Source organism: Fistularia commersonii, chromosome 27 (genome assembly GCF_037954325.1).
Source record: "Fistularia commersonii isolate RoL2024-O1a breed Wild chromosome 27, RoL_Fcom_v1.0, whole genome shotgun sequence".
In the NCBI taxonomy this organism is placed as follows: domain Eukaryota; kingdom Metazoa; phylum Chordata; class Actinopteri; order Syngnathiformes; family Fistulariidae; genus Fistularia; species Fistularia commersonii.
In genome coordinates, this window is record NC_141310.1 from 2,162,274 (window position 1) to 2,187,127 (window position 24,854).

Here is a 24,854-nt window from a genome sequence, read left to right on the forward strand (position 1 = left end):
CTAGAGCCTATCCCAGCTGTCATCAGGCGAGACTCGGGGTACACCCGGTCACGCAGACGGGGAAGAACATGCAAACTCTACACTGAAAGGTCCCCCCTGTCGGAATGTGCGCATGTCATCGTTCCGAGGCACTATCATGCCTCTAACGTCCAGACACATTCCTTTCCACTCCACCTGTGCAATCAGCTTGTCTGTTGCCAGGGAGCTCTTCGTGTCTCCTCCGCCTCCACGCTCCAACGCCCCCCCCCCCCGTCTCTACCCTCCACATCAACTCTGAGTAACCCACTTTCTCTCCACTGCCTCCATGGCAACAGAAAAGCATCCATCAGACAGGTCAACATTTTTGTGATGTATCACCATTGAAAAATAGGCATCCTCATGTCAAATGATAAATAGCATAAGGTGAGTGAGTAATCCAACCTAATTTAGGCCAGGTGTCACTTGCCCTTGAGTCAGAGAGCGATAACAAGCGTGACATCTCACACTTGACAGGATGAGTGGCCTGGGGCACGGGGGTGGGGTCTACCTATCAGCACGGCAAGCTGGCCGGCCCTCTGCTCTCAGACGGGCTGGCAGGGGGCGGTCGGGGAATTGGGCTGGAAGTAACGTGCTGCAGAGCACACATTCACACTCCGCCTCCTTCACGCAACAAAATCACCTACTCCTTGGCACATACACGCAAGGTGACAGTGACGCCTATGCACACAAACATACGGGTATTATCTTACAGAAGGAGATTCTGCTTCATGCAAATAAATGGGGAAATGTTGAGATGGCTGCCCAGGTCACGGATTCATCATCCTCTGTTTGTTGCAAATATTTAAATGATATTAGCGCCTCGTTTGTTTCTCTTTTTCAGCTTCAAATACCAGTCTTTACTTTCTAAATTAAAAAGTCATCTATTGGAAAATCCCTAAACAATTAAGTCTAGTTTAGTCCAGTAACATGACGCTGGCCATCACTATTAACTATAAGCTTTGCAAAGGGGGTAGGATGTACTGTCAACTTGTCCTAGACCTGGGCTGCTGGACTGAATGTGTATGTATGTATATATGTGTGTGTGTGTGTGTGTGTGTGTGTGTGTGTGTGTGTGACAGATGGATGATGATTAGGGGTGGGAATTTATAGATGGTATATTTCTATGAGTTTGATTTTAGCCATTGTTCGATTTGTTCAACTAACAAATTCTTCTGCTGGGTAAAAGGAAAAAATGGAAAGTGCAAGTGGAAAGCAGAAATTTACAAACCCGATTCTCAGTCATCCAAAATGTTGATGTAGAGTATTCACTGATTATTCTTAGAGTGGCCTAACGGATTGCTTTAAGTCTTCAAAAATACAGCTGAAACAAAAAGTGACAGCTCTGACCAGGAGATAAGGTTTATGAAATTGCCATATACAGTGGGTGTTTAAGAAAATCATCATGGGCCAGTACACTTCAGTTCCTCAAACACCCTCCGGCAGAAGCTTGTCTATCCCAAGAGCAGATCGCCCAGACACAACTTGATAATGTGATGTTCGTCATCTGGTGCGGCCAGAAACGCGCAAACCTCTACTTGGGGAATTCAACCAACTGCAGCGCACATAGATGGCCCGACATAGGAGAGCCAGCACCTCAAGTCAGGACTCAACAGTCCTTTTGACATCTACAGAACAAGGGACAGCCCTTCGAAGTCTGCGTTTGTCCACATCTTTGTTTAAAAGAGGGGTTTAAGTTGTCGTCTTTGTCAGACTGGAAAGACCATATCTCTTCCTCAGTGTCATTAAGCTGCTTATATTTTGGGTTTTGGATCACACCCAAGGCTTTTTAACACCTCCTTCCCGTTGGACTCATGAGAACCCGTGTCTCACATGGTGACAGTACGGTTCATTAACATATCCAATTCACACCCCAAGCCATGTAATCTACCCTCCTCCTTGAGGTGTTAAATACTCCTTCCAACCTCAGTATTGAGCTAAGGAGCCAAGGCACCCCAGTTGCCAACCCATGATATAACAACAAATTCATTCAAATCGTTCTCTGCAGCCTATTACTACTACATTATTATTGTCCAAAATGTTACATTCTTAACTGTTACTTGTTCTACATTGTAATTTAAGAAGCAAAGACTGACGTGCATCTTTAGATTTGGTGCAATATTGGAGTCTACCACCAGGTGGCAGTATTTATAGAACATGATTCTCTGACAGAATTGGTTTGCATTTCCAAAACACTGTATTGATACCAGATACAAAAAGGGTCCTATTTGTCTTACTCCTTTCATAAAATCAACATTTGGTCTAACTCAGGTTTTTCACCTCATATCCTGGATCAGGGAGATTTTTAAAGGGGGCATGGCTGATCCACCGCCATCGGATTTACGTCTCTCAGGATCATGGATAAACCCTGTGGTCAAATAAAGAAGACATCGCTGAAATGATTGTTCTGTTATTTCCATTTTTACTCTGGTAAACCAGTGCTGACTTGGGCTGTACCTGGAGGTCCCAAACCACCGGGAGTTGCATTCTTTTTCTCTTTGCTCTCCTGATAGTGCAGCAGGTGGGACCAGAGGGCCGATTTACCCTGAAGGGAAAAAAGGTACACATTTGCTTGTCAGTAAATATCATGAAAGTGTTTTTATATAAAACACATGCCAGGGCCGGATAAAATGCTCAGCAGCTCCACTGACCTGTTTCACCTGCAGCCCGTGGCTCCAAATCCTCTCCAGCAGGTCACAGAGGCTGGCAATGAGAGTGTTCTCCTCCACACCCGTGATGCTGACTTCACCGTGACCCAGTTCCACTGCCTCACGACCCATCTTCTCTACCAGCATGCGCTTGGTCTGTGACATACAGCTTACTACTATTACTAAGAGGTCATCAATCAATAACATCAATCCACTTGAAATTTTACTGCATTGCTTATTCAGATTTTTTTGCAGGCCGTAGGAAAATAACAAATCCAATGACATTCCAATGTTACGCTTTATATGTGTCATTCCAGATAATCTATCTCTACAATACCACTAACGTAAGTTTCCGTCAACAATATTAAAATACGTTGAGTAGATCAAACTTTACTGGTAAAGCATGGCTACAAACGAACCTTGTTCCTACATTCCTTTAGCAATCCCTCCACAAACTTCCAGTTCGTCTGAGCAATGACAGACGGTGACAGGTTGGAAAGTTTGGGCTGTCTGATGGTGGTTCCCAGGTTCCTGGCTTCCTGGATGTACTTCTGGTGGATTAAAGAAAGGACAAGACATCAATAAAAAATCTTGATGATGACATTAAGGAACTCTGCAAGAGAACTCAATTCTGATAAGCGATGCACTACCGCCCCCTAGTGAGCAACACGGCTGCTCCCACAAGTCGGATTGAGCCAAGGTCCATTTAAAAGCAAAAAAGGATTATTGGCATAACTAAAACAAAATAGATGTTAGTCAATGGCAGGTTATTTTTTTGTTTTATGAGCAATTCTGGCAAATTTCCAATTTCTCACCATAATACCTTATAACGTGATGGGGAATGGGCATATGCTGGTTTGTAAAGCAGAGCACATTATTCCCAGTAAAAATATACTGATACAAATATCCAAAACAATCTTGTCCACTAGTATAGTAGCAAATTGTTATTATACAATTAACATATACATATAGTATGGTGTAGTTTTGAACCAATATTTGTATTCTATTTCATGAGTAATCAATCCGTTAGGTGAGCCGTCAAACCAAAGAAACAGGAAAAACGTTAAGATTTGGGGTCTGGTATCAAAAGTCTTAGGGAAATAAAACAGGAATGAAATGAAAAGAACTATATATCTTCAAGCAATTATGTTTCAAAAAGAACTTGCGACCATGAATTAATTTATTGTTAATGTTATCAAATAACATGCATAAGAACACGCATCCTGGACATGGACGGACCTTGGACGATTACCATTCCTCCATCAGGTTTCTGGATCACTGTTTGGGAGGGAACCCAAATGGCCACAGAGGAATTCTCTGAGTTTCTATAAATGGACTTCTAAATTCTAACAAGGTGCATCGCTGCCAATCGGAGACACAGCTTAAGTAGCGTAAAATAGCCCGGTCTATAAAAATACTCCCACACCCACACTGACCAGCAACTTCCGCTGCTTGCCACTGTGAGAGGCAGGCTCAGTTTCAACACAAACGTCCTCTGGCTGCTTTGGCACTGATGCTGGTGTTTGTGTGAATGTGGTGCTTATCTAATCGAGATTGGTTTGTTTTATGGGACGTCAATCTGAATTATTCAATCACCGCTGTTAGTATTTTCATACGACCTAGGCATGACATGGATTCTAGATAAATCTCAGCTGGCGGTGGAGAAAACAGAGGGAGATAAAGGCCACACGGGTGGACCAGTCATGGACCGGTCCTAGCATGAGGGCTACAGGCCTTACAGAAGAACAACACATACCACATCCACAGTCACCGACTTTAGACAGGGCTTGAAGGACTGCGAGAGCCAGTAGTAGTCAAGAAACAGCAGGAGCTGCAGCTCCGGAAATAAACACTCTACATGCTGAGAGCGTGGGAGCGTGATTGTGAGGCAGACAGACAGAGAAAGAAAAAAAAATCAGACACACAATGACCAAAGAGAAGGCGATGGAGTGGAAAAGAGACAATTGCATGCAAAATGAACGAAAGAAAGCAAAGCCTGGAGAGCCATGATGATTGTATATCCAGGACCAAATGAAGGAGCTCTAACCTCTCTCTGGTCATTGTCTAAATAAAGATGCTCGGCGTGCTGCTTCTGTCGATCCCGCCTCCTCCACTGAGCGGGAGCGCTCCTCTTGGTCCACCTGGTAGACAACGATAGCCTGACGCATGCAGTCCAATAGAACACCATTCAACTGCAGTTAGGTAATGCAAAAATGTTTACTTGTTGCTGGTGGGTCCAGAGGAGAGGACGTCAGATTGCAGTCGGGGGAAGAAGCCCTGCTCATAGCGCCCCTGACCAATCTTCATGTCCAGCAGGTGGGGGTGAAGTGCTGTGTGGTCAATCTTTGACACCCTCATCTCGATGGCTTTCTCTGTCAGCAGAAGACGCGGGGTTGCGTTTATCATTACAAATATTTGACACACATATGGTTTATATTTGATGATACACTCTTTTTTTTTTCCTTAAAAAACACCTGACTGAAATTAATCAGATTAGCATGCCTGTGTGATATCCCAAAATCTCCTGTAATAGTTGGCGCTATTTTTGTCATTTGCACACATGTGAAAGTTGGTGAGCCACTCTGATCCCAAATTCATCTGTTTTTTTCCCCTGCAGCTCGACAGCTGTGGTGATAAAGAACAACAGATATCTGACAGCTAAAGAAAAGAGCACTGTTCCACAAAGGAGAACCCAGAATAGAAGTCATTTTCCCTTGAAAGAACATGTTCAGTCAGCTTGAGATGGCATTTTTATTAATAACGCTTCAAAATACACCCACGTGTTACCCGTTTTTGAGAAATAAAGTAGATCTTTGATCGATCATAGCAAGTAGTAGTCCGATGACACAAGGTCACAAAATCATCTGTCATTAAAACAAAAGCAGAGGCTCAAGGGGAGGTTGTAACTCAAATCTCAAACACGGTGCAGGCAGTTTTAGCCTGGGTGAGACGAACCAGGATTTAGAGCAGTCGACAACGCTGATGGATTTGAACACGGTGCTAAAAGCAGTGCTGATGACGCTTACCCGCCTCTTCGATGTTTGTGCATTTCTGATACATTGATGTTCTCAGGGTGGGTGTACGGACGTTCAGCATGCGGATCTTATCCACGCGGGAGTCGAACACCCTCAGCGTGTGCTCCTTCTCCTCATCGTCGTGGCAGAGGATCTTGCTATCGATGAAGGAGGCGAACATCTGGGTCTCGAGGAAACGTGACAGAAAAGGCAGGTAGGGCTCGGGCTGGTCGGACAGAAAGGAGGCCTGCGCACACACGTACAGATGCAGACGGAAATAAACAAAAAATTGAGAGGGAATTCAGACTTAAATGTTGTATGAATACATTGACAGTAGCAAACCTGTGGTATTCGTATAACGCCTCACCTTATCAAAATTCTGCATCTGGTCCCGATTGGTAAACCAAGACTCCTTGTCCTGGCTAGGCTGAATCACAAACACCTCGTAGTCGGCGAACATCTGGGTGAATCTATTAGCAAAGACCTCGCGCACCTGGATGTTGACCTGGTGCATCTTTAGCTCCTCCTCATCACACTGGACTCGTATGTCCTTGTTGCCGCCGGCGTCCTCCCGTACCTCCAGCTGAGAAAGACACAGATGAATTGAGGGGGGAAACAGAGGATAATGAACAATTGAAATGGACAATAAGCGCTGCAGTAGAAGACTTTTATTTTGAAGGTTATTTTAAAGAAGCCATGGGCGCGAGGGGGGGGGGGGGGGCACGGCAATAACTGCTGATCTTATGACTTAAGAACCAAGAGACACTTCATAGAAAGCGACCTACACACAGGAAATGAAAGCTTCATTCAGTGAGGCAATGAATTGCTGTATTGACTGTCAAACACAAAGCACCAGGGTAAATGTAGTCCCTTCTCAGCACTACTTTATCTATGTAAGCTACTGACATCATGATCCCTATCACTATGTCTTTGAGAAGTTTGGAAAAATACAATGTCAAATATCATTTGAACCATTCAGACCTGCTTTACCCAGGTACCCAAGTATATTGTTTAACTATAGCACTTGTACTTCAGTTCCAACTCTTTCCCAATTTCCTTCTTTTCACTTATTTTGGGTATTTTATGTTTTTGGCAAATAGCCCAAACATTCACAACTGGATCACTTGACTCTCACTGATCTTAGTTTAAGTCAATTTACATTTTTTTTGTAGCTTTTTAAAAAGCTAGCTGCTAGCAGATTTTATTTTTATATGACACTGCCACTCTCATCTAAGTTATACAAAAATGCGTCCTCCACCAGTGGCCAGAAGCGTGTTGACAGTTTTGTTGAATCACAAATGCTAATAGCCTACTTGTTTAGATTGAGGTCGATCGATTGAAAATGTATCACTGTCAAGGGCCGGTGTACGACAAAAAAGAGAAGTCATTCTTCACAAACGGATCGAAGTGCTGCTGTCTGCTCTCACTTTCTCCAGACTGACGCCGGTCCTTTTGACAAGCGCTTGTAGCCTGGCGATGGTTTCATTCTCTCTTAACAGGTAGGATGTGAGGGGCGAGGCCAGGTTGCCGTTACGCTTGTCCGAGACCATATCAGCCGATCGGAAGCCTCTATATTTGGCTTGACTGTCACTGGAGTGAAGACTTCCCTCTGGAGACACGCCAAAGGACATGAGGACCTCAGAAATCTCCTGGATAAACTCTAGTTTGTTGGGAAACTGGGGCAACTCCTCCGGTAGTTCGATGAAGTGGTTGTCGATGTCCACAAAGCACAAATTGGCCTGGAAGGCGCACAAGATGAAAGAAATACAGTTGAGCCAACGCACAGAAGTTGCGTAACACTGAATAATTTGTAGAATCGACACTGTTTGCAGCAAGTCACAGGCTATGAGATGATTTTTACATCAATGTAAAGCAAGTGCATATTTCCGCTAGTTTATATATATCTAAATACAAGGGTAAGGAAAACTCTGATGCTATGAGATCATTCTGGATCATTTATATCAAACAACCAAAGGCTAAAACATCTAGAATGATTGCATGTTTCACATGGGCCTAAAAATGCAGATGAGCTGTGAGTAAAGCACTCATACATGGTGTGTCAACAGAACACATGTAAGAAAGTAAAAAGAATTAAAATTTAATTCTGAGTATAAAATCACTAGGATGCTATATTTGTGTGTGTGTGTATGTATGTAGACACCTCCTGAGGGAGCTCTAGTTTGGTGCGATCATCCTGCCCATTGGAGTGCAGGCCCATGAGATACGGCACAGGAGCGTCAAGGAAGTGAAGGAGAGATGCGGGCAGGATGGGCACGTAGACATGCTGCCACTGGAAGGGGAACATTAAGGCCGTGATGCTCTCCGCTACTGTCATCAGCCTTTGGTAATCTGTTTACACACAGAAAGCAGAGGCTTGAGGTACTGATAGCAGCAGTGTATATGCTGAATACAAATACCTGGGATGCAAAATCTGGCTTCATTACTCCTCTCAAACATCCCCAACTCTTATTTGTTATTTATTTAGTAAGTATGATATCATGCTAATGTGATTTTCAGTGCTCCCGCCTCCGAAGATCTTCTCATAAGCATTTTAAAAATGTCACATTTCTACTTGCCTACATATAACCGGATACTCAATCCCGCTAATTGCTACCCTGAGCTTGTTTCACAAACATACAGTGAAAATCATAACGTGGGAAGAATCATGGGGGAATTTCTGATTTACAATGTTAGAATACACGTCGACAGACAATTTAAGGAGACCCACCGAGGGAAGAGTGGTATATTGAGAGTTTTCTTCCCAGCATTTTCAAATTATTTAGTAACATCAGCCACTGTTTTATGCAATCCACTGAACTCGGATGACAAAATAAGCAGTAAGACTCAGCAACAGTTCCATCTCTTCTGTCTGGTTTGTTTCCTGTAAATGCACCAGAGGTTGGGCAAAGGTAATCCAAAAAGGAGTTAGGTGATAGTGCGTGAGCAGTTTCCAAAACTAGGAAACACACTCAAAGCGACGTTATGTAATTTATTATACAGTTAATATCGAGACTCCAATGCTTTCAAGACTTACTCTGGTTTGTTTTGAGCGTTACATAACTGTTTGCCAGAGGGTGAGAGCTTGCGCTGAAGCTAAAACAACTCCGCCACACATAAAGGAGCCATGGTTGTATGGTTGTGGTATAGGTGGCATCGTTCATCCCGTTCTTGTGTATTCATGTTCAAGATCCTCCCATCAGCATACTATTTAATTCACCTTCTTTTAAAGTTAATGGCAGCATAGCATTTTGAAGAAACATATTTTTACTGAATTTTTTTAATAAAAAGGGTGATGAGTGGAAACAATTTTTCTGTTCATGTTTGAATTACCAGCTTTTAAATCTTAATATACCACAAAATGCCCTCATGCAGAGGCTAGTTTAAACTTCATCTGAGGTGAGTTAATACAGGCAAACACACGCTTTACATAAATGTGTTACTAATTTGCATGCTGGGAGTTCTAACCCCATGTAAATCCTTAGATCTGAGACGCAATGCTCGCCTAACAAACCAAGAAATGTAATTCAGTGTATAAACTGAGTTTAATAGGAATATTAATGGCATGTCTGACTGTGAGACGGAATGCCAGCTCAAAATGTTAGCCAAAAGGGTGGTAGTTAGAAGACACACTTTAATTTTCTTTAGATCACATGACAGGTTATTAGGCCAGATTTCACAACGCGTGTGAACAGAGTTGAGGTTCCCTTTTCCCTGCCAGCACGGTAACATTCCTCCGTATTCATGCTTTCACACTTGAATCACTTCCTATATGCGTGAATTATGTGTCAGGACCTCTTCATCTGCATTCCTGCCCCATCCCAGCGACACCTAAGGTACACTCGGCAGCAGCTCAGCCTCTACTGCTACGGTGCCAAAATAAATACCATTCCTTCATTTGGTCATGTGCTGCTCCATGTGAAGAGGCACCCGGCCCCCCGCATCCGATTCCCCCTTACCCGGGATACGGTCAGGAATACTTATCATCACCATGTTGACACCGCCTCCATTAAAATGCAGGTAACGTTACAGTTAAACCTTGCAAATACAAAAGAAGCTCATGTATGATGCCATTTTTTATTTTACTTATTTTTCTATTCAACATTTTTGTCATTATTGTTTATCAGAGTACCAATAAGAGAATTAAAAGGTAAAGGTTTAAAATGGTTTTCAATGCACTAATGGGTACGACATTAACACATAAAAGGAATCTTTTTAGATTTACATAAATAAAATTATAAGGTGTGTATCATGGAAAGCTGAAATGTAACCCTCAAATTCAAGTTCTGCGTCTAAGGTTTTCTTGCATGTATTATATAGAGTTTGAAAAATATCTTTACCACTTTAGATTGCCAGTTTATCATTTGGAACCCGAGAATGATCATGACAAACCTTTGGCGTTTTAATACGTTTTCTTCAAAACCCAATTTCCCTGTTGTAATGAATGAATCTCTTGTTTCTTTGGATACCAGACTGAGTTCTTGGTCCTGTCTCAAAGCGTCTGTCCATGCTGTGATTCTAAGAGCGTCACTCAAGAAATCACTAGTTTATCTTATGGTGACTTTTTAAGATCATGGGAGGAATACTGGAGAAGACCTTCGAATCTGTGCTCAGTGAATTCCGGTGCTATTTTTGGATCACACAACCATCTCCTTATTTGCAGAACGTCTATTGCCTCTCCATGAGGGTTTACCCATGGCGCTGCTTCCCAATAATGCCTTAATTCGTATCAGCGGAAGGGACTGCCAGCGCTTTAGTCCACACAACATTCTTCACACGTTTTGCAGCGATGAGTCTCATGGGAGGTGGGGGGCGGACAACAATGACATCACCCCCGACCAATAATAATCATGCTGCATCCCTGCTAACCTCCCTGTCACAAGGTTGCCTAGCTACGCCACGGCTCCCCCCTGAAGAGGACCCCCCTCCCTCACCCAACATTTTGTAAACCATTCGCTTCTTCATGTAATGGATCCAAATACCTCACAAAACCTGGCATCCTCAAATGACTTCAATCACATGCGCGCACACACGCCTGCACTGGAAATGGTGCACGATGTAGCCTCCACTAAGCAATATTCTGGCCTTGATTACTGTCATACGAGCAGTCCTTATTAAAAACTACTAACACATTTGAAGAGGAGAAACTAAAATACTATATATTTTATGCAATTGCTTATATGAAATAAATCATATTCCCTCAGAAATGAATCAACTCCTTTATCTAACAAAAAAAAAAAAACAAGGAAAGTTGGAATCCTAAATGTGCACACATACAGCATCTATTTTCCTTTGCCAGACCACAAGAATGTGGATCCTGGCAGTGCTTGTGATGGGTGAGGAGGCGTTTCGCAAGCAGGTCCTCATGCGGCATCACTTTAATGGAAACAATCAACAGGTTATGTAATCTCCTGAAGGGAGTTCCTCCCATACATGGCCAAAGATGCGGCCAACAGTCATCATTTCTGCCTGCTCAAGACAGATATTGTTTCTGACCCTCCAATTTGTCTTCGGAGCATGGAGGGTAAAGATGCAACGACCTTCAGAGGAAAGTAACAGCTGACACAAAAACAAAAAACCATCACAAATCTGAACACATGCACCGCCGTGAAGTCATTTTGAGGCAGGAGACCCTCAGGATATTTCTTTCAAAACAAGGGGCAGTGATGCTGTCAGAGGTTGTTCCATCTGACAAAGCCAGGTCACAGATGTTTTATTAGACCACTGTAATTCCCACAGTTCTGGTACTCTTAGATCCCATGCAAGTGGGAGCATTAATTATTAATGATTACTTCCTTTTAGCCCCAAATGAACTCATTCTAACCAAGGGTTAGACTTGAGCCACGAGAGGCTGATACTCAAGAACATGAATAAAAAAGCCAAGCAATAAATACAAATTTAATACATTATATGTCTAATATACTACAATAGCCGCCCCAGTATGACATATTACTTCTTATGTTTACTTTTACCAGAGAACAGAAACATGTCCTAAGTACTTTGTCTAGCTCAAGATGCGAGCAGTGATACTTAAAGGCCTTAGCACATTAGAGGAGCTTGTGAAAGTAGTAGATGGCGAAGGCGTGTACGGCCATTAAACACATCGCGGCATGTGGACTTGTTCTCTGTTCCGTTCACTGGCTGCACTCCGTCTCCATTTTCACATAGCCCCCCTTCGACATCCAGCGGTACTACTCCATCTGCAGCATTTAGCTCTGAGTCCAGCAAACACCCCAAAAATGTGCAGCATTACAAGCAAAATGATTCCAGACAGTGGACAGAGGGCTCCGTCTGTATGCGTATTTAACGTTGAGCATAAATGATCCCCTACTCTCCTTTCGTAACTCTCACAAACTACCTTATGCAGACAAACAGCACAAGACATGTTCCCAAGGTTTCCCTTTCAGACTCATGGCATTGACGAATTACGTGTATGCAACGTGGTAGTTAGTTGTATCCTGACCTCTGGCTTATCTGGCTTTTACAAGACTAGCTGTAATATAAGTTTCATTTGAACTAGGTTACTGTGAAGCACCCGAGGGCATCCTATCCTACATGCTGCTTCCAAAAACCCGCCTTTGGTACTTACGCTGCGAGTAGAGCAGGATCTGCATCTCAAGCAGGGCGCAGGTGAACAGCTGAAGAACGTTCTCCACGCCCAGTAGATTAAACATTTCACTGATGGCAAAGTCAAAGAGGGGAAGCTCCGAGGTGCTCGGCCTCTGGCAGATGATAGGCCCGTAGACACCTGAGAACTTGAGGGAACGCCCGGCGGGTGGTAGGGGAACCTCATAGAGGATGTTGTAGATGTAGCTTTCAAGGGGCAGGGGTGGGGGTTGAGGAGAACTGACAGCCTGATGAAGTTGCTGTAGCACCTTCTTGCAGGCCTGGGCAAAGGCCATAGGTGTTATGAGGCAGATGCACTTGGACACGTACAGCGTGTCGCGACTGATGTCATAAGAGTTAAACCGCTGCAGACGGGAGATGGCGGGCGCAGCGTGGAGTACGGGCCGAGGATGGGGGATTTGGTGCCGCAGCTCCTCGGGCCCTTGCGGGGAAGTGGGAGTGTGCAAGATGTCGTACTGCTCTGCATTGTGCATGTGGTAAAGAGTCTGCATGGCACTGCAGATCTGCTTGCTGGTCACCTCCTCGAAGAACGTGAGGGCGAAGCCATAGGTCCGAGAGCCGTCCTCTCTTGTAATGATAAACGAATGGAACTGGGGCTCCCGAGAGTCGACCTGCGTCCTGAAGGACAGGCCCTTCGGCATACAGAGCTGCAGGATGTGGAGGAGAAAATTAAAATCTTTCAAACTCTTTCAAAGCTGATTCACAGTGCGAAAAAACACATTTTGTCCAATTAATTATTATTCAATATTGACCACCTCATTTTATCATTCTTTGGAGGAGGTGATATAACAAGATCTCGTGCTAGAGGGGCCTCGAGATGGAAAGGTAACCAGTCTTGTGTTTCATGAGACTAATCCAAGTGTTTAAGCAAAAACAGATGGAACCAATTCATTTTCTGTTGCTCCCTTGATATTTTTTTCAAAAGGGTGGAAAATATTTTTTCTTGCACATGTTAATAACGCCAGTATAATGCAACAGCTAATCTGATACAAGTTATCAATAGTCACTATAAAAGTATGATTTTATAATGATGTTGATTGAAGAAAAAAAAGAAAATACAGAGGGATAAATCATACCATGCCAACTGCATCCTGGTCAAAAGGATTCCATTCAACATTGTCTGGATAATGTGCTAGAACTTTGGATTTAAAGGTTCTCCGCAGCGGACTCTGCTCAAAATTCTCACCTGAAAGTGAAAAAAATAAAACACAAGAAGAGACAACAAAAGGAAGACAGCGGTCAGCACAACGCTCCAGATGCAGATAGTGGAACAGATAGTCAGATCAGAGGGCTTTAAGAGCCAGGCACAACCCCAGAGGAAGGAGCCAGTCAGCATATTTGTCTTCATGGAGACTGTATTGCATCATATAAAGCTGCCATTTGCATGCTGAGCCAGGAAATAAATGATAAAAAAAACATAAGAGACAGCATTTAATACTGCAAAAATTACGCCAGATGAAAAATAAAAATAAGCCGAAGGCAAGCTTAAAGATCATAATGCTTTCTGACAGCTTTATTGGCAATACAAAGAAACACACAAAACAATTGATCAGAGGAAGCACAAATCGAGTTGATTTGAACCCAGAATGAAGCAGAAGTGATGTACACACCGAGGCAGTACTTAGGGGTCATTCAGAGTGTAGGAGAAAGAGTAAACATTGACCAAGCCATACCAGTGCAGGCAGCACTGGGTTTGTGTGCGCGCCAGAAACAGAAGCGGTGATTGTCAAACGTCAGCTCATTGTTCAGCTGCGGCTGAAGGATGTGAGGGAGAGGGAGGAACCAAGAGAGAAATCAAGAGTGTATAAAACAAAGAGGGCAAGTCCCCACACCTCTGCAGAAAACAACTTAAAAAAAAAGGGGGAACTGGGGAGTTTGACATAACAAAAGAGGGCTGTTGAGGAATTTGAAGGGTTAAAGCTGAGCACAGGTTAGGCAAGGGGAGGAGTGTGTGTGGTTGTATGGTTACCTTCATTTGACCTCGCCAATTTTCCTCTGGCCCCATCTCTGAATTTAGTAGCCTCTATATACTGGCATAAAGCTACACAACAAATAAAAAATATATCATTAAAACCTGGTTCTGGATGGGTAGCACATTACTTCTTGGGCTGTGAAAACACACCTGGACAGATCTGGTCTCGGGCTCTAAGAGCACACGACACACACACACACAGACAAGACATTATTAGGTTTCGTTCAGGTGGGTATGCTAATTCGAGCTAGCTACGTGGGCTATGACATCGGGAGACACAACATCATGCAAACGCAGACGAGTTGGATGTGAATAATATGGCCGTCACAAACACGCAAGAAAGCAACTGGATGAATTCATGTAACCCAGTTAAAATGGCAAATCAGTTCCTGCTCAAGATCGCAGTTTTTCTTATCAGTCATAAAATGCAATTTGAAAAAAAAAGATACGGTCGAATGACACTAAACAAACACAGCAAAGGCCAAAATGAGCCTGCCAGGCTCCTGCTGAGGCTAATGAAATGCAGATGTCTGCTAAAATAAACAGTTTCACTATCATTTAATTGATGGTATGCTGAGACAAACACGGAGGAGGCTCTGTCATTCCACATCTGAGCTCTTAACATATTTGTACAGTGTCATTTGAGCTTATCAGGCATGAAATGCCTTGACGTCCTGCTGTCAGCCATGAAAAAACCATCTCAGCACTGGCCTTTCAGTAATCATGTCAGAAAGCGAGGAGAAGGTGGACGTCTACTTCTGCCCCGGATCCTCCAAAGCTGGCCATTTTGGAGCTGCACTTTGACGTGCAGACAACCGCTCCAGGTCCAGATTGACAGTCACCGAAATCAGATCAATGATGGACGTGACGGATGTCACAGTTCAGTTTTCGAGGGCCGAGGAAGGAGTCAGCACAATGCAGAGCTGCTGATCAACAGGGGGCTCAGATTAAAAAAAAAAAAGAAAAAAAAAAACAGGAAGCTAACACATTGTCAGAACTGTCCTGATTTTGAGGAAATGGTAGACTAGCATGTCATTGTAAAGTCATTTAACACAACATTTTATTTAGAGGAAAAAATAAATACAGAGATAAATAAAACCATGAATGAATAAATCAAACAGTACATTTGTTTGTTTTTTTTAATCATGTAATAATTTAATTTGAAGCCACTGTGTGCCAATTTAAAATACTGAGTCATTTTCTTTCATGGCCATTGTTGGACAAAGATAATAATAACAGGAAATATTAACCACTTTGCTAAAATGATTTACTATGTCGAATGTATAGTGCAGATATTTTATACAAAAATGATTTGTCATTTTAACATTTTCCCTTTCCCCTCAGGATATAACAGCTTTCAACTTTGTAAGATATGGCAAATTGGCCAATTATGTGAATCTGGTCACTGGGCAATCATGGGTTTCAATACAGGGGAAGTCTGTGGAACTGCCTGGCCCTGGGGCTCAGTGATGTATATTTATATGTTTTATAACTCATTTTAGCAGAATTGTGTGCCCTTAAAGTTCTAGATGTGCATATTTGTCTCAGGGGAATCTTTGCACAGCCTGCGCCTGCGGTCTTGTCTGTTGAGTAGAGCCCAGCCTTGACACACACACACACACACACACACACACACACACACACACACACACACACACACACACACACTCACACTCACACTCACACTCACACTCACACTCACACTCACACTCACACTCACACAAAACTCTAGCTACACAATCTTTTTTCAAACCTCTGATGTAACACTGGCTGAGCACACACATTCATGCAGAATCTTAAAGCTAAGTGCAGCCAGCGGACCAGCGCAACTAATGCAAATTGCAAATGGCCACTTTTCATCCAAATGCAAAGTAAACTATGTAAATTTTATTTAATTGTAGTCTGATTCTATTGAATTGTATTTCAAACATAGCGCCACAGATATAAACAATAGAATTTCATCTTGAGTAGTGAAGGGCTTTCAGTTTGCCCTCACAGTTAGCTTAGTTTTCATGATTGTTGTAATATGCCACTGTAAGTTAAGTCTTTTATAACAATAATTACTATTATTTATCCTTTATCAATCCCTCAGGCGGATATTTGTTCTCTGCAATTAACCCTTCATGGATGAACCATGAGCAGTGGGCTGTCGTCCACCAGCACCAGGGGAGCAGTTAGGGGTTCAGTGTCTTGCTCAACAACACTTCGACACAATAGGAGGAACAGGGAATCGAACCAGGAATGTTTGGTCCGAAAGACGATTGCTCTACCTCATTATATTCTATAACTGCCGCATTTAAATATCTTCCAGCGCTACATGCGCACCAAATGTTTTGCGTATGTTTTACATGTGTGGTGTGCTTCTCAGAGTAAATGTACAGTAGATTTCCGTTGTGTGACCATCACTCGTTTATCTTTCATAACGTAACCATTTTCTTTTTATAAGATAAAATTACAGGTGGACATGATTTATGATGATATTGGAGTGTTTGTTCATTAAATAAAATTAAATATCCAACAGAAATGCAGCAACAAGGAATTGAGCAGCTTCAGTCCAATCCAATCAATGTTGTTTTTCAATCGAGATACGAGGAGTCAAACACAATGAGACTGCAAAGGTTCAACATGACCCTCTAAAAACTGTGTTCACAAAACATCTGTTCCCAGCCAAGAGGTTACACTGGAGGCCTGACCCACAGAGAAAACTCTATTGAGACACAGACAGGAACATGCAGGTTTAATTGCTTCTAAACGGTCGGAAAGAATGTAAAGAGCACCTCTAAGAGATCTTTGGGGGTTCACAGGTGAAAAACCAACTGCTAAAATAATAAGCCCAGCGGAGGGATGGATACCTGAACTGCATGAGACCGAAATAAACCATTAAACAAAATATATCAAGCAACATGTTTATGTAGCTACTTAAAAAAAGGGACAAGTATGCTTTGGTTTCTAAATAAGTAAGAAAATATCAACAACTGAAAACAAAGCTAAGCAACGGACAGAACATTTTCCGACTGAAACAAAATCTTTTACATTCAGGTAAAAATATGAAATGACACATTGCAAATTTACAGCCAGCTCTCACATTGAGCGATTTACCCTGATTTGTTTGCTGAGTAGGACTGGGCTGGAGAGGTTGCCTGGGAAATTCAAAAGGATTTAGCATTTGAATAAGTAGGGCCTATGGGTGAGTGTACTTATGTTCCTGAGCTCCCAGTTCTTCAGTGTCGCCAGTGAGACAGCAGGATCATACATATGCTAATCGAGGCCCTCGGTGTGCTTAACAAAGTTTCGGTCATTCCTTTGTGTCCCACTGTACATGAATAATCACAGTATATTCAATCAATGGAAATGCTGTGACACTATTGTGTTACTGATGGGAATTACAGGAGAGTAAACTGCCAGCAGCTTTGGAGGCAGATTTTCAGGAAAGGGCATTTCATGTAGGAAGCCAAGACCTTGGTGAGTTCAAGTAGATCTGCAGTGGTAGAGCAGTGGTAATAAAACTGCATTAACCCCCCAAAACATCAAATCTGGCTGTTTTTTTAATTGGTATTCTTGTTAACATCACTGACTTGCTGATCAAGTGCAGCTTCATGACTACATTCTTAAAACTTTTGATGATTCTGACCTTTACTCATCAATGCTTTTCGAAAACCAAAAAACAGGATTTTCAAGTTGTTTGTTTTATAGGTTTACTTGCAATCTGCAACTGAATCGCATTGTTGGATAAACTCTGTCAGATATTTCACCAAATAACACAGCTGCACACGTTGCTTTTTGTCGAAGCATGCGACAAGAAGCCATGTTTTCCCTTTTCTGTTCTATATAGTGAAACATGCATGATAATGAACACTGAATATTGGATTCTGTTTAATTGAAAGGGCTCACACATAACTTCATTGGCAGCGCTGCGTGATGTGACGTAAATAGAGACAGCTATTGGTTCAACAGAAGCATACGTATCTCTCCATTACGTCCTTCTGTTTTCGAGTTACGACCCTTGAAACCAAAGGAGTCCCAAAACAATTACAGAGGGATTTAAATTACCTTACAGTTTAAATTGATACAACTTGAATTAATTGACGGCGCCTGCCCTTCTTAGACTCACTCAGCCATGCTCTCTTTCCCCACCTGCAATTTGCATTTAGAACCAATACACATTTTAACAAACGTGCACAGTGATCTGTGAGCAGAAAACAGCAAAGCATCTAAATGCGATGCAATCTGGACAAGACATCGTTGAATGTACAAAAACCCCAGATCGGGTTGGGTTGATGATGGTGATTTGAAATGTTAGGTTTCAGGCAAGCTGATTGTGGAGCTGAGTATGGAATTTTAGAAAGTTTATGAAGGTGTTTGAATTTTTAAGGCAATCAACAGAAACAGTGCCTCTTACAATACAATTGACGTGAAAAACACGTCACATGTATTTATTTGACAAATAAATCTGTACCACAATATTAGGAAGGGAATTCTTAAAAATGAATGTTTCATAATATGACGTTAGGGTAGAAGACTCTCCTAAGGTACAGAATACACATTGTGTGTTTCCATGAAATAATGAGATGTGTATGATATCAGGGGCCTTTCCAAGCATTAGATATTGTTGTATTTAAAATCTGATACACAGTCTGGCAACCAGGCGAATCTGCAAAGCTTGTGTTTTATCTGACTGAACATATCTGTCTGTCCTATCATTTTTCATTTCATTTTCCAACAAGGTTACAACCTCAAGACCGGCGTTATCTGAATTGGAGTGGGTCTGAAACTGTGTGGAAGGGGAATGCCCAAATGTCACCGAGACGTCTTTTTGTCGACAGAAGATAAATACCATTGATAACGTGGATGGAAAGACCTGAACAGTATGAATACTTTTTGAGACATGAAACAAAAAGATAGCCCTTAAAGGTACTCCACATATAACATTGACAATTAGCAGACTCTGATTGGTCATCTCTCACACTGTGATTCTGACTGGTTGTTGGTCTTAACTGTTCCTTTATAGAGGAGGCCTTTGACGGGACCTCTCGGGACCTTTGACATTCATTCTGGTAATGTCCGGTAGCTGGAATTGGAACTCTGATTTAGCATTTATAAAAAATATCCAATTATTATGCTCCATATTATATAGTTCCGATCGTTGAAGTGTAATTATGTAAAATGATTCTTCTGATTTCTGGAAATGTTTTGTTTCTTGAGTGCAGCTGACATTACCTCGATGTCTGTGTCTGTGAGATTCTATGTCTGGATCAAATATTAGGGTGAGTCAGGCCAGAAATCAAACCATGTGTAACTGTGCAGCTCCCTGTGCAAAGCCACGTTATCACCAATCAGCTCACAGCAAAGCGGTTCCCGCTGTGTGTGCGCTTGTGTGTGTGTGTCTGGAGAAAGAGCAAGATTGTGGAACATTTTTTCAGTGCCGAACTGTGATCTGTGCAGCCCAGCCTTTGGGTCATGATCCTGCCCTCTGTGTTGGTTACTCTGTCAGTAACCAACCAGGGAAAGTATCACGCTATGGGCTAAATGTCTTGGAGGGGTAATGAAAGCATCATATTTAACAGACACTGAATGGCGTATATATCAAAAAAAGGGGTTTAGGCCTTTATTTGCGGATTTTTTTGGGTCATTCAGTTGTCTTTTTGTAGGAGAAACAATAATGTGAAACCAAATAGCACAATTATTATCACAGTTTCCAATCCAAAAAGTAATCTACAATATGAAATAGATGATATACTTGGATCTAATGGCAAGTCCGATGTGAGACACATCCAACTGTCTATGTAAGATTTAGCATACTTAACACTTGGTCAAACCACCTCTTCTTGCCACTATCACCAGATTTCAACACTGATCCAATCAACATCCAATCAGATTCTGAGTTCTCTGACCTGATTAACACCCCTGACAATTAAAATAACCCTTGGAACTTCTCAAGTCAGGTAACTAAAGCTACCAAACACAACAAGGGATGGCAAGTTGATTCGCAAACTCGGCATCACCCAGATTTGTCATCTGTTTGATGAGAGCAACAAAATACACAGTCTTTCTTGTAATAGGAAGAACAGTGGATTCCCTTCATTTCCAAGTTAAAGCAAAAAAAAAAAACAAAGCAGGTATACCTGTAACTGATGTAAAACAAAGAAATTTCTATATCGCTTACAAGAAGGTAATTTCCGAAACCATTTCCTTTTTTCAGTTCAAAACTGAAACAGCAGCTAAGGGTAAGCCACCTTCGACAGTAAACAGCAGTAAACTTGCTGTAAGTAGGATATCAGCAACGTACGACCACAGAGAGCCCCAGATACTATGCCCCTGTAAGCTTTCAATCTGCTGCGAGATCTGAAAGGCCAACTAGACACGTAATTACTTTTGGCATTCGCTGGGAAAATGTGAACGTCTAGAAAATGTATTTCAAAAGAGAAATATACATTCATCATAGAACACAAACAAGACTCACAATTCAATCAATGGCTTATTAATATTTATATGAAAAATGGCGCAGGCGAAGCCCAAGACAAATCGGCTATGTTGACATGAAGAAAATTAAATAAGCCGGCTTCTTATTTTTGCTGCTCGACAATGACAATCCCACAGCAGCATTTTCTTTGTCCACACTAATGCAAGGATGGCATTTTCAAACGCCTCTCCTCTGCTGAATGCACTCAAAAACGTTGTACTTTCACATGAGGACAATGTCTGGCTTCAGGCCATGCAGGCCGGAGATGACACAAGGGTAAGATCTACCTCCACCTGTGTTCAACTCACAATTGTATTTAACTTAAAACAAAAAAATCCTTTTGTTGGCCAATGATTTCAAGAATATGATGTACAAGACAGTACTACCAGACCTAAATATGGGAAACACAAAGAGCAAATGTTTGCGTATTACTGCTTAAAGGGGACAAAAATCTCATCAAAACTACTCTTTGTTCAGCTCAAGAACGACAGATCACATGCAAATAAGATTAAGTGTTCATAGTACGCTATCAATGATTGTGTCCTAACGTTTGGAGTTGAGAAATAATATCATAGTTGAAATAGTTGTCCGTCAATGACCTGGTCATCTGGGGCTTACACACTTTACACAAGCCCAGGGCGATTTCACTCGAGAAGATTTGTACCACAAAGAGCTGCCTGACAGACACAAAGCAAACCATCTGGAGATTTCATACACAAATCTCTGACAGGATCACAATTTCAAATTCATATAACAATTTAGGCGTTATACATGAGTCTTTGTGATGTGTGAGCGCTAAGGGGGGGAAGCACAAGCGTAATGATGGAAACCACTGACATGACGCATCACCTGGACCAAAACGGTTGAGTCAACCCTGGACAAAACTTGATTCTTACGTCAGTGTTTTTATCGTACATCTCTTTATCGTCCCCCCAAAAAGCCAGACTGATTGAAGATATATTGTAGATGATGGAAAAAAATATGAAAGATCATGTATAGTCCACATAACAAATGCACTACCAGAGAAGTCAATGTGCAGTTGAGAACAAATCTAATATTGTAATACTCTTTATATTAACTACCATGAATCCACATCGGTATTGTTCTTAAAGCTCCTACCCCTCTTGATGTCGATGACGCTGAAAATGGCACATTCTTCTGCTTGATCCGACTTTTTTCGTTTGGTATCAGTGGTGATTGAATCGCGCTAATACTAAACGTGGTTTTACGGAATTTGTGACACAAATTGGTCATGTCCGCAGGGTCATCAGGAGCCTACCTCTGCTAGAGGTATCAAAAGCCTCCAGTATTTTAAGGAGCATCGACAAGTGAGTGTAAACATAACCTAATTCTTGTTGTAAGGTAATAATAGCTCACTGGGCCAGACTTACTAGAGGACAAACGGCTTATTTAACTACACCTTTATAAATAGAGAAAAAGATTAAGTAATAATACATATGGTAATGAGGTGCCAATGCAGTGTTCCTGGATAACAAGGACACCTATGCGCTTCTCAACCTGAAAATGATTATCGCAGCATTGCAAAAACAGAAAACAGTGAGACGCTGAGTTCATGTTTGGCACCGGCTTCAACCAGACCCCCATCCCGTACTTTCGGCAGTTTGGATTTTTACGAATTTAAGGGTTCTCATCAAATACATCCATGTTTCTATGTTATTACTTTGTGGAGAGGAAGAGAAGGAGGAGGGGGCACTTAAAGAGACTGAGTGTGCAGGGAGTGTGGATCTTGGAAGGCTACGATGGAGGGGTAAGGGGATTCATTTTCCCCCTTTGGGACATGAGTACATGTTTATATATATTCCCTTCAATAACCCATTGATATAGGGAATCTTCATTTGATATCCAAAGAAAAAAACATGAATAAAACACCACCGGTTAACACAAAGGCCCAAGTAGACAGAATTAAAGAAGCAACACAGAAGACACACTGTATATCATGTCTTATTCACTCAATAATATGTGTTAATCAATGTGTGTTGTCTGTTACTCATTGTATATTATGGGATGAGTCACGTATTTCTAATTGTTCCCAGGGATTTTATCCTCAACCTTTTAAAATGTAAATTCACTTTCAGGCTCCGGAAGACAATCATCAAGCTCATGAGCTTGGTCTCTTTAGCTAACATGACAAACAAACAGGCTGGGCATAAATAAACCGGGGCCTAGCGTTGTGGCGTTACGCTTCGTGTAAGCCATAATAACGTGAATAGTTAAATAGTTCAAATAAAACCGCTTTATAAAGTCGAGGTTCGGGTTAGTTCAGTTTAAAAAGACAGCCGTTGGTTTTCCCTGTCCTGCCCTCCTAGCCGCCGCATCTATCCGACATTATCTCGATAGCTCGGGGAGCTTACCGGACAGTTCGTCGGGTTCCAGCCCGCTGTCGGTGTCGAGTCCGCAGATTACGAAATAATCCGCGAACCGGCAGGAAACGGAGCTGAAGCCGGTGGTCATTTTGAGACAGCTCCAGTGGCACGGCGATCCCCTCGACCGGGAGCATATTAAGGACACTCGGAGAAGTGATTTCTCCCAGCCATCGCGGATGCTACGTTACTGCGAAACACGAAAATCAATTCAGTTTTTGAGCTGACGCCTTCTGTTCTGGACCAGTGACTTCCTGTTGCAGCCCTTCAAAATAAAACCCCGTTAATGCAAAACTGGGATTTTCTATTTTCATGACGGGTTCGGATGATGAATTTAAACATCATTCTTAAAGAAATATATTGTAGTGTAGATGGTTATAGTGAAACCTCAAAACTTAAAGATGAAACAATGTCATTTTACAATCTCTTATAACATTTTGTTATGCAGTGTACCGGTGTTTTTCTTTGCAAATGCTAGTCCGGTCAGCATTATTTTTATCCCCGCGTACTATTTGTAGCGTGTGACTAAAAGCGACATCAATTTCTAAGATTACTATAACATTTCCTTCCTGTTGTCGAGTAACACATCGTAATATTGGTACAAAATTGTTCAGGCATGTGGAGACAGTGGTGCGGCCTTTTCACATTTTTTGTCATGGCACTGCATAAAACTTTCATGGGTCACAATTGTGCACAAATGATTATCGCATTTCCTATTTGTTTGGTTGTTGTCATAGTCGTGAGAGGTTGTTTTATTTTGATAGAATTTTCAGTGCACTTCCGGGTATGGTCTCACTCACACACTTCACACAGACATAAGAGCCGCTGCAGTTGAATGCATTGTGGCCCGAATCTTCACTCACCTAGTTTTATTATTATTGTTATTATTATTAGTATTATTATTGGTATTATTACAATTGTTGGCATAATAATAATAATAATAATAATAATAATAATAATAATGATGATGATGATAATAATAATAATGATAATAATGATAATAATAATAATAATAATAATTATTATTATTATTATTGTTATTCACAGATTAGTCTTGCACAAATATCATATCTAGAAATGTCATGTGGTGTTGCTTGTTGAATTAGTCATCACCTTTGTACTCCCGAGTTGAGGCTACATCTCGAATTGATTCATTTTTAGCAAATATACACTTCTTCAGAGAATTTTTAATTCATTGGGATATTACTGTTACTGTCACATCTACTGGACCCAAACGTCCTCTCTAGGAGTTTTTGAAAAGAGTTCATCAGATTCAGGATTTAAAAGTTTTGCATTTCAGTTACTTTCTTGATTATGACTTTACTAAGCAATGACAGACAAATCATGATTGAGGGAAAAGCATGAGGTATAATTGTTGGCTTTACACTTTTACACTAAATATATATATATATATATATATATCTTGATTACAGCTGATACCCCATCACAGACACACATACGCATATGCTCACACACACCACCACCACAAACAATGACAAATAGCATTTGACATTACAAACAGAACAATCTTTATGATCCAGAGTCATTGACATGATCACTATTTACATTTTGTAATAGCAATAGTTTTTGCACCATACCAAGCGAAATCCGGGTACCAGAATCCATTCACTCATTCTGGGATGATTTGCAGCTAAAAAACTGAACCTCAATGGAGTAATCGTCTGCAAGTCCAGATGTTTCCTTCCAGATGTTGGCACCCTGGTTGACTTTCACACAGGT

At 41.6% G+C, this 24,854-nt stretch overlaps 1 protein-coding gene across 3 annotated transcripts in view; it reads right to left on the minus strand.

The window, feature by feature from the left end:
- The window catches only part of dennd5a (DENN/MADD domain containing 5A), a 30,163-nt gene extending 6,844 nt beyond the window's left edge, over positions 1-23,319 (minus strand). Inside the window, exons 1-15 of one of the 3 annotated variants that reach the window (XM_086174742.1) lie at positions 23,106-23,319; positions 14,271-14,342; positions 13,378-13,487; positions 12,264-12,948; positions 7,839-8,026; positions 7,105-7,416; positions 6,045-6,260; positions 5,690-5,924; positions 4,885-5,035; positions 4,711-4,804; positions 4,420-4,524; positions 3,083-3,214; positions 2,667-2,819; positions 2,473-2,560; positions 2,296-2,383 (exon numbers count right to left, since the gene is read on the minus strand). In XM_086174742.1, coding sequence (XP_086030868.1) covers positions 2,296-2,383; positions 2,473-2,560; positions 2,667-2,819; positions 3,083-3,214; positions 4,420-4,524; positions 4,711-4,804; positions 4,885-5,035; positions 5,690-5,924; positions 6,045-6,260; positions 7,105-7,416; positions 7,839-8,026; positions 12,264-12,948; positions 13,378-13,487; positions 14,271-14,342; positions 23,106-23,205 — 2,729 coding nt within the window. In that variant the 5' untranslated portion in view covers positions 23,206-23,319. The remainder of the gene's footprint in view (positions 1-2,295; positions 2,384-2,472; positions 2,561-2,666; positions 2,820-3,082; positions 3,215-4,419; positions 4,525-4,710; positions 4,805-4,884; positions 5,036-5,689; positions 5,925-6,044; positions 6,261-7,104; positions 7,417-7,838; positions 8,027-12,263; positions 12,949-13,377; positions 13,488-14,270; positions 14,343-23,105) is intronic. The other 2 variants (XM_086174740.1, XM_086174741.1) reach the window with 2 other exon arrangements.
- Between the last annotated feature and the right edge of the window lie 1,535 nt (positions 23,320-24,854).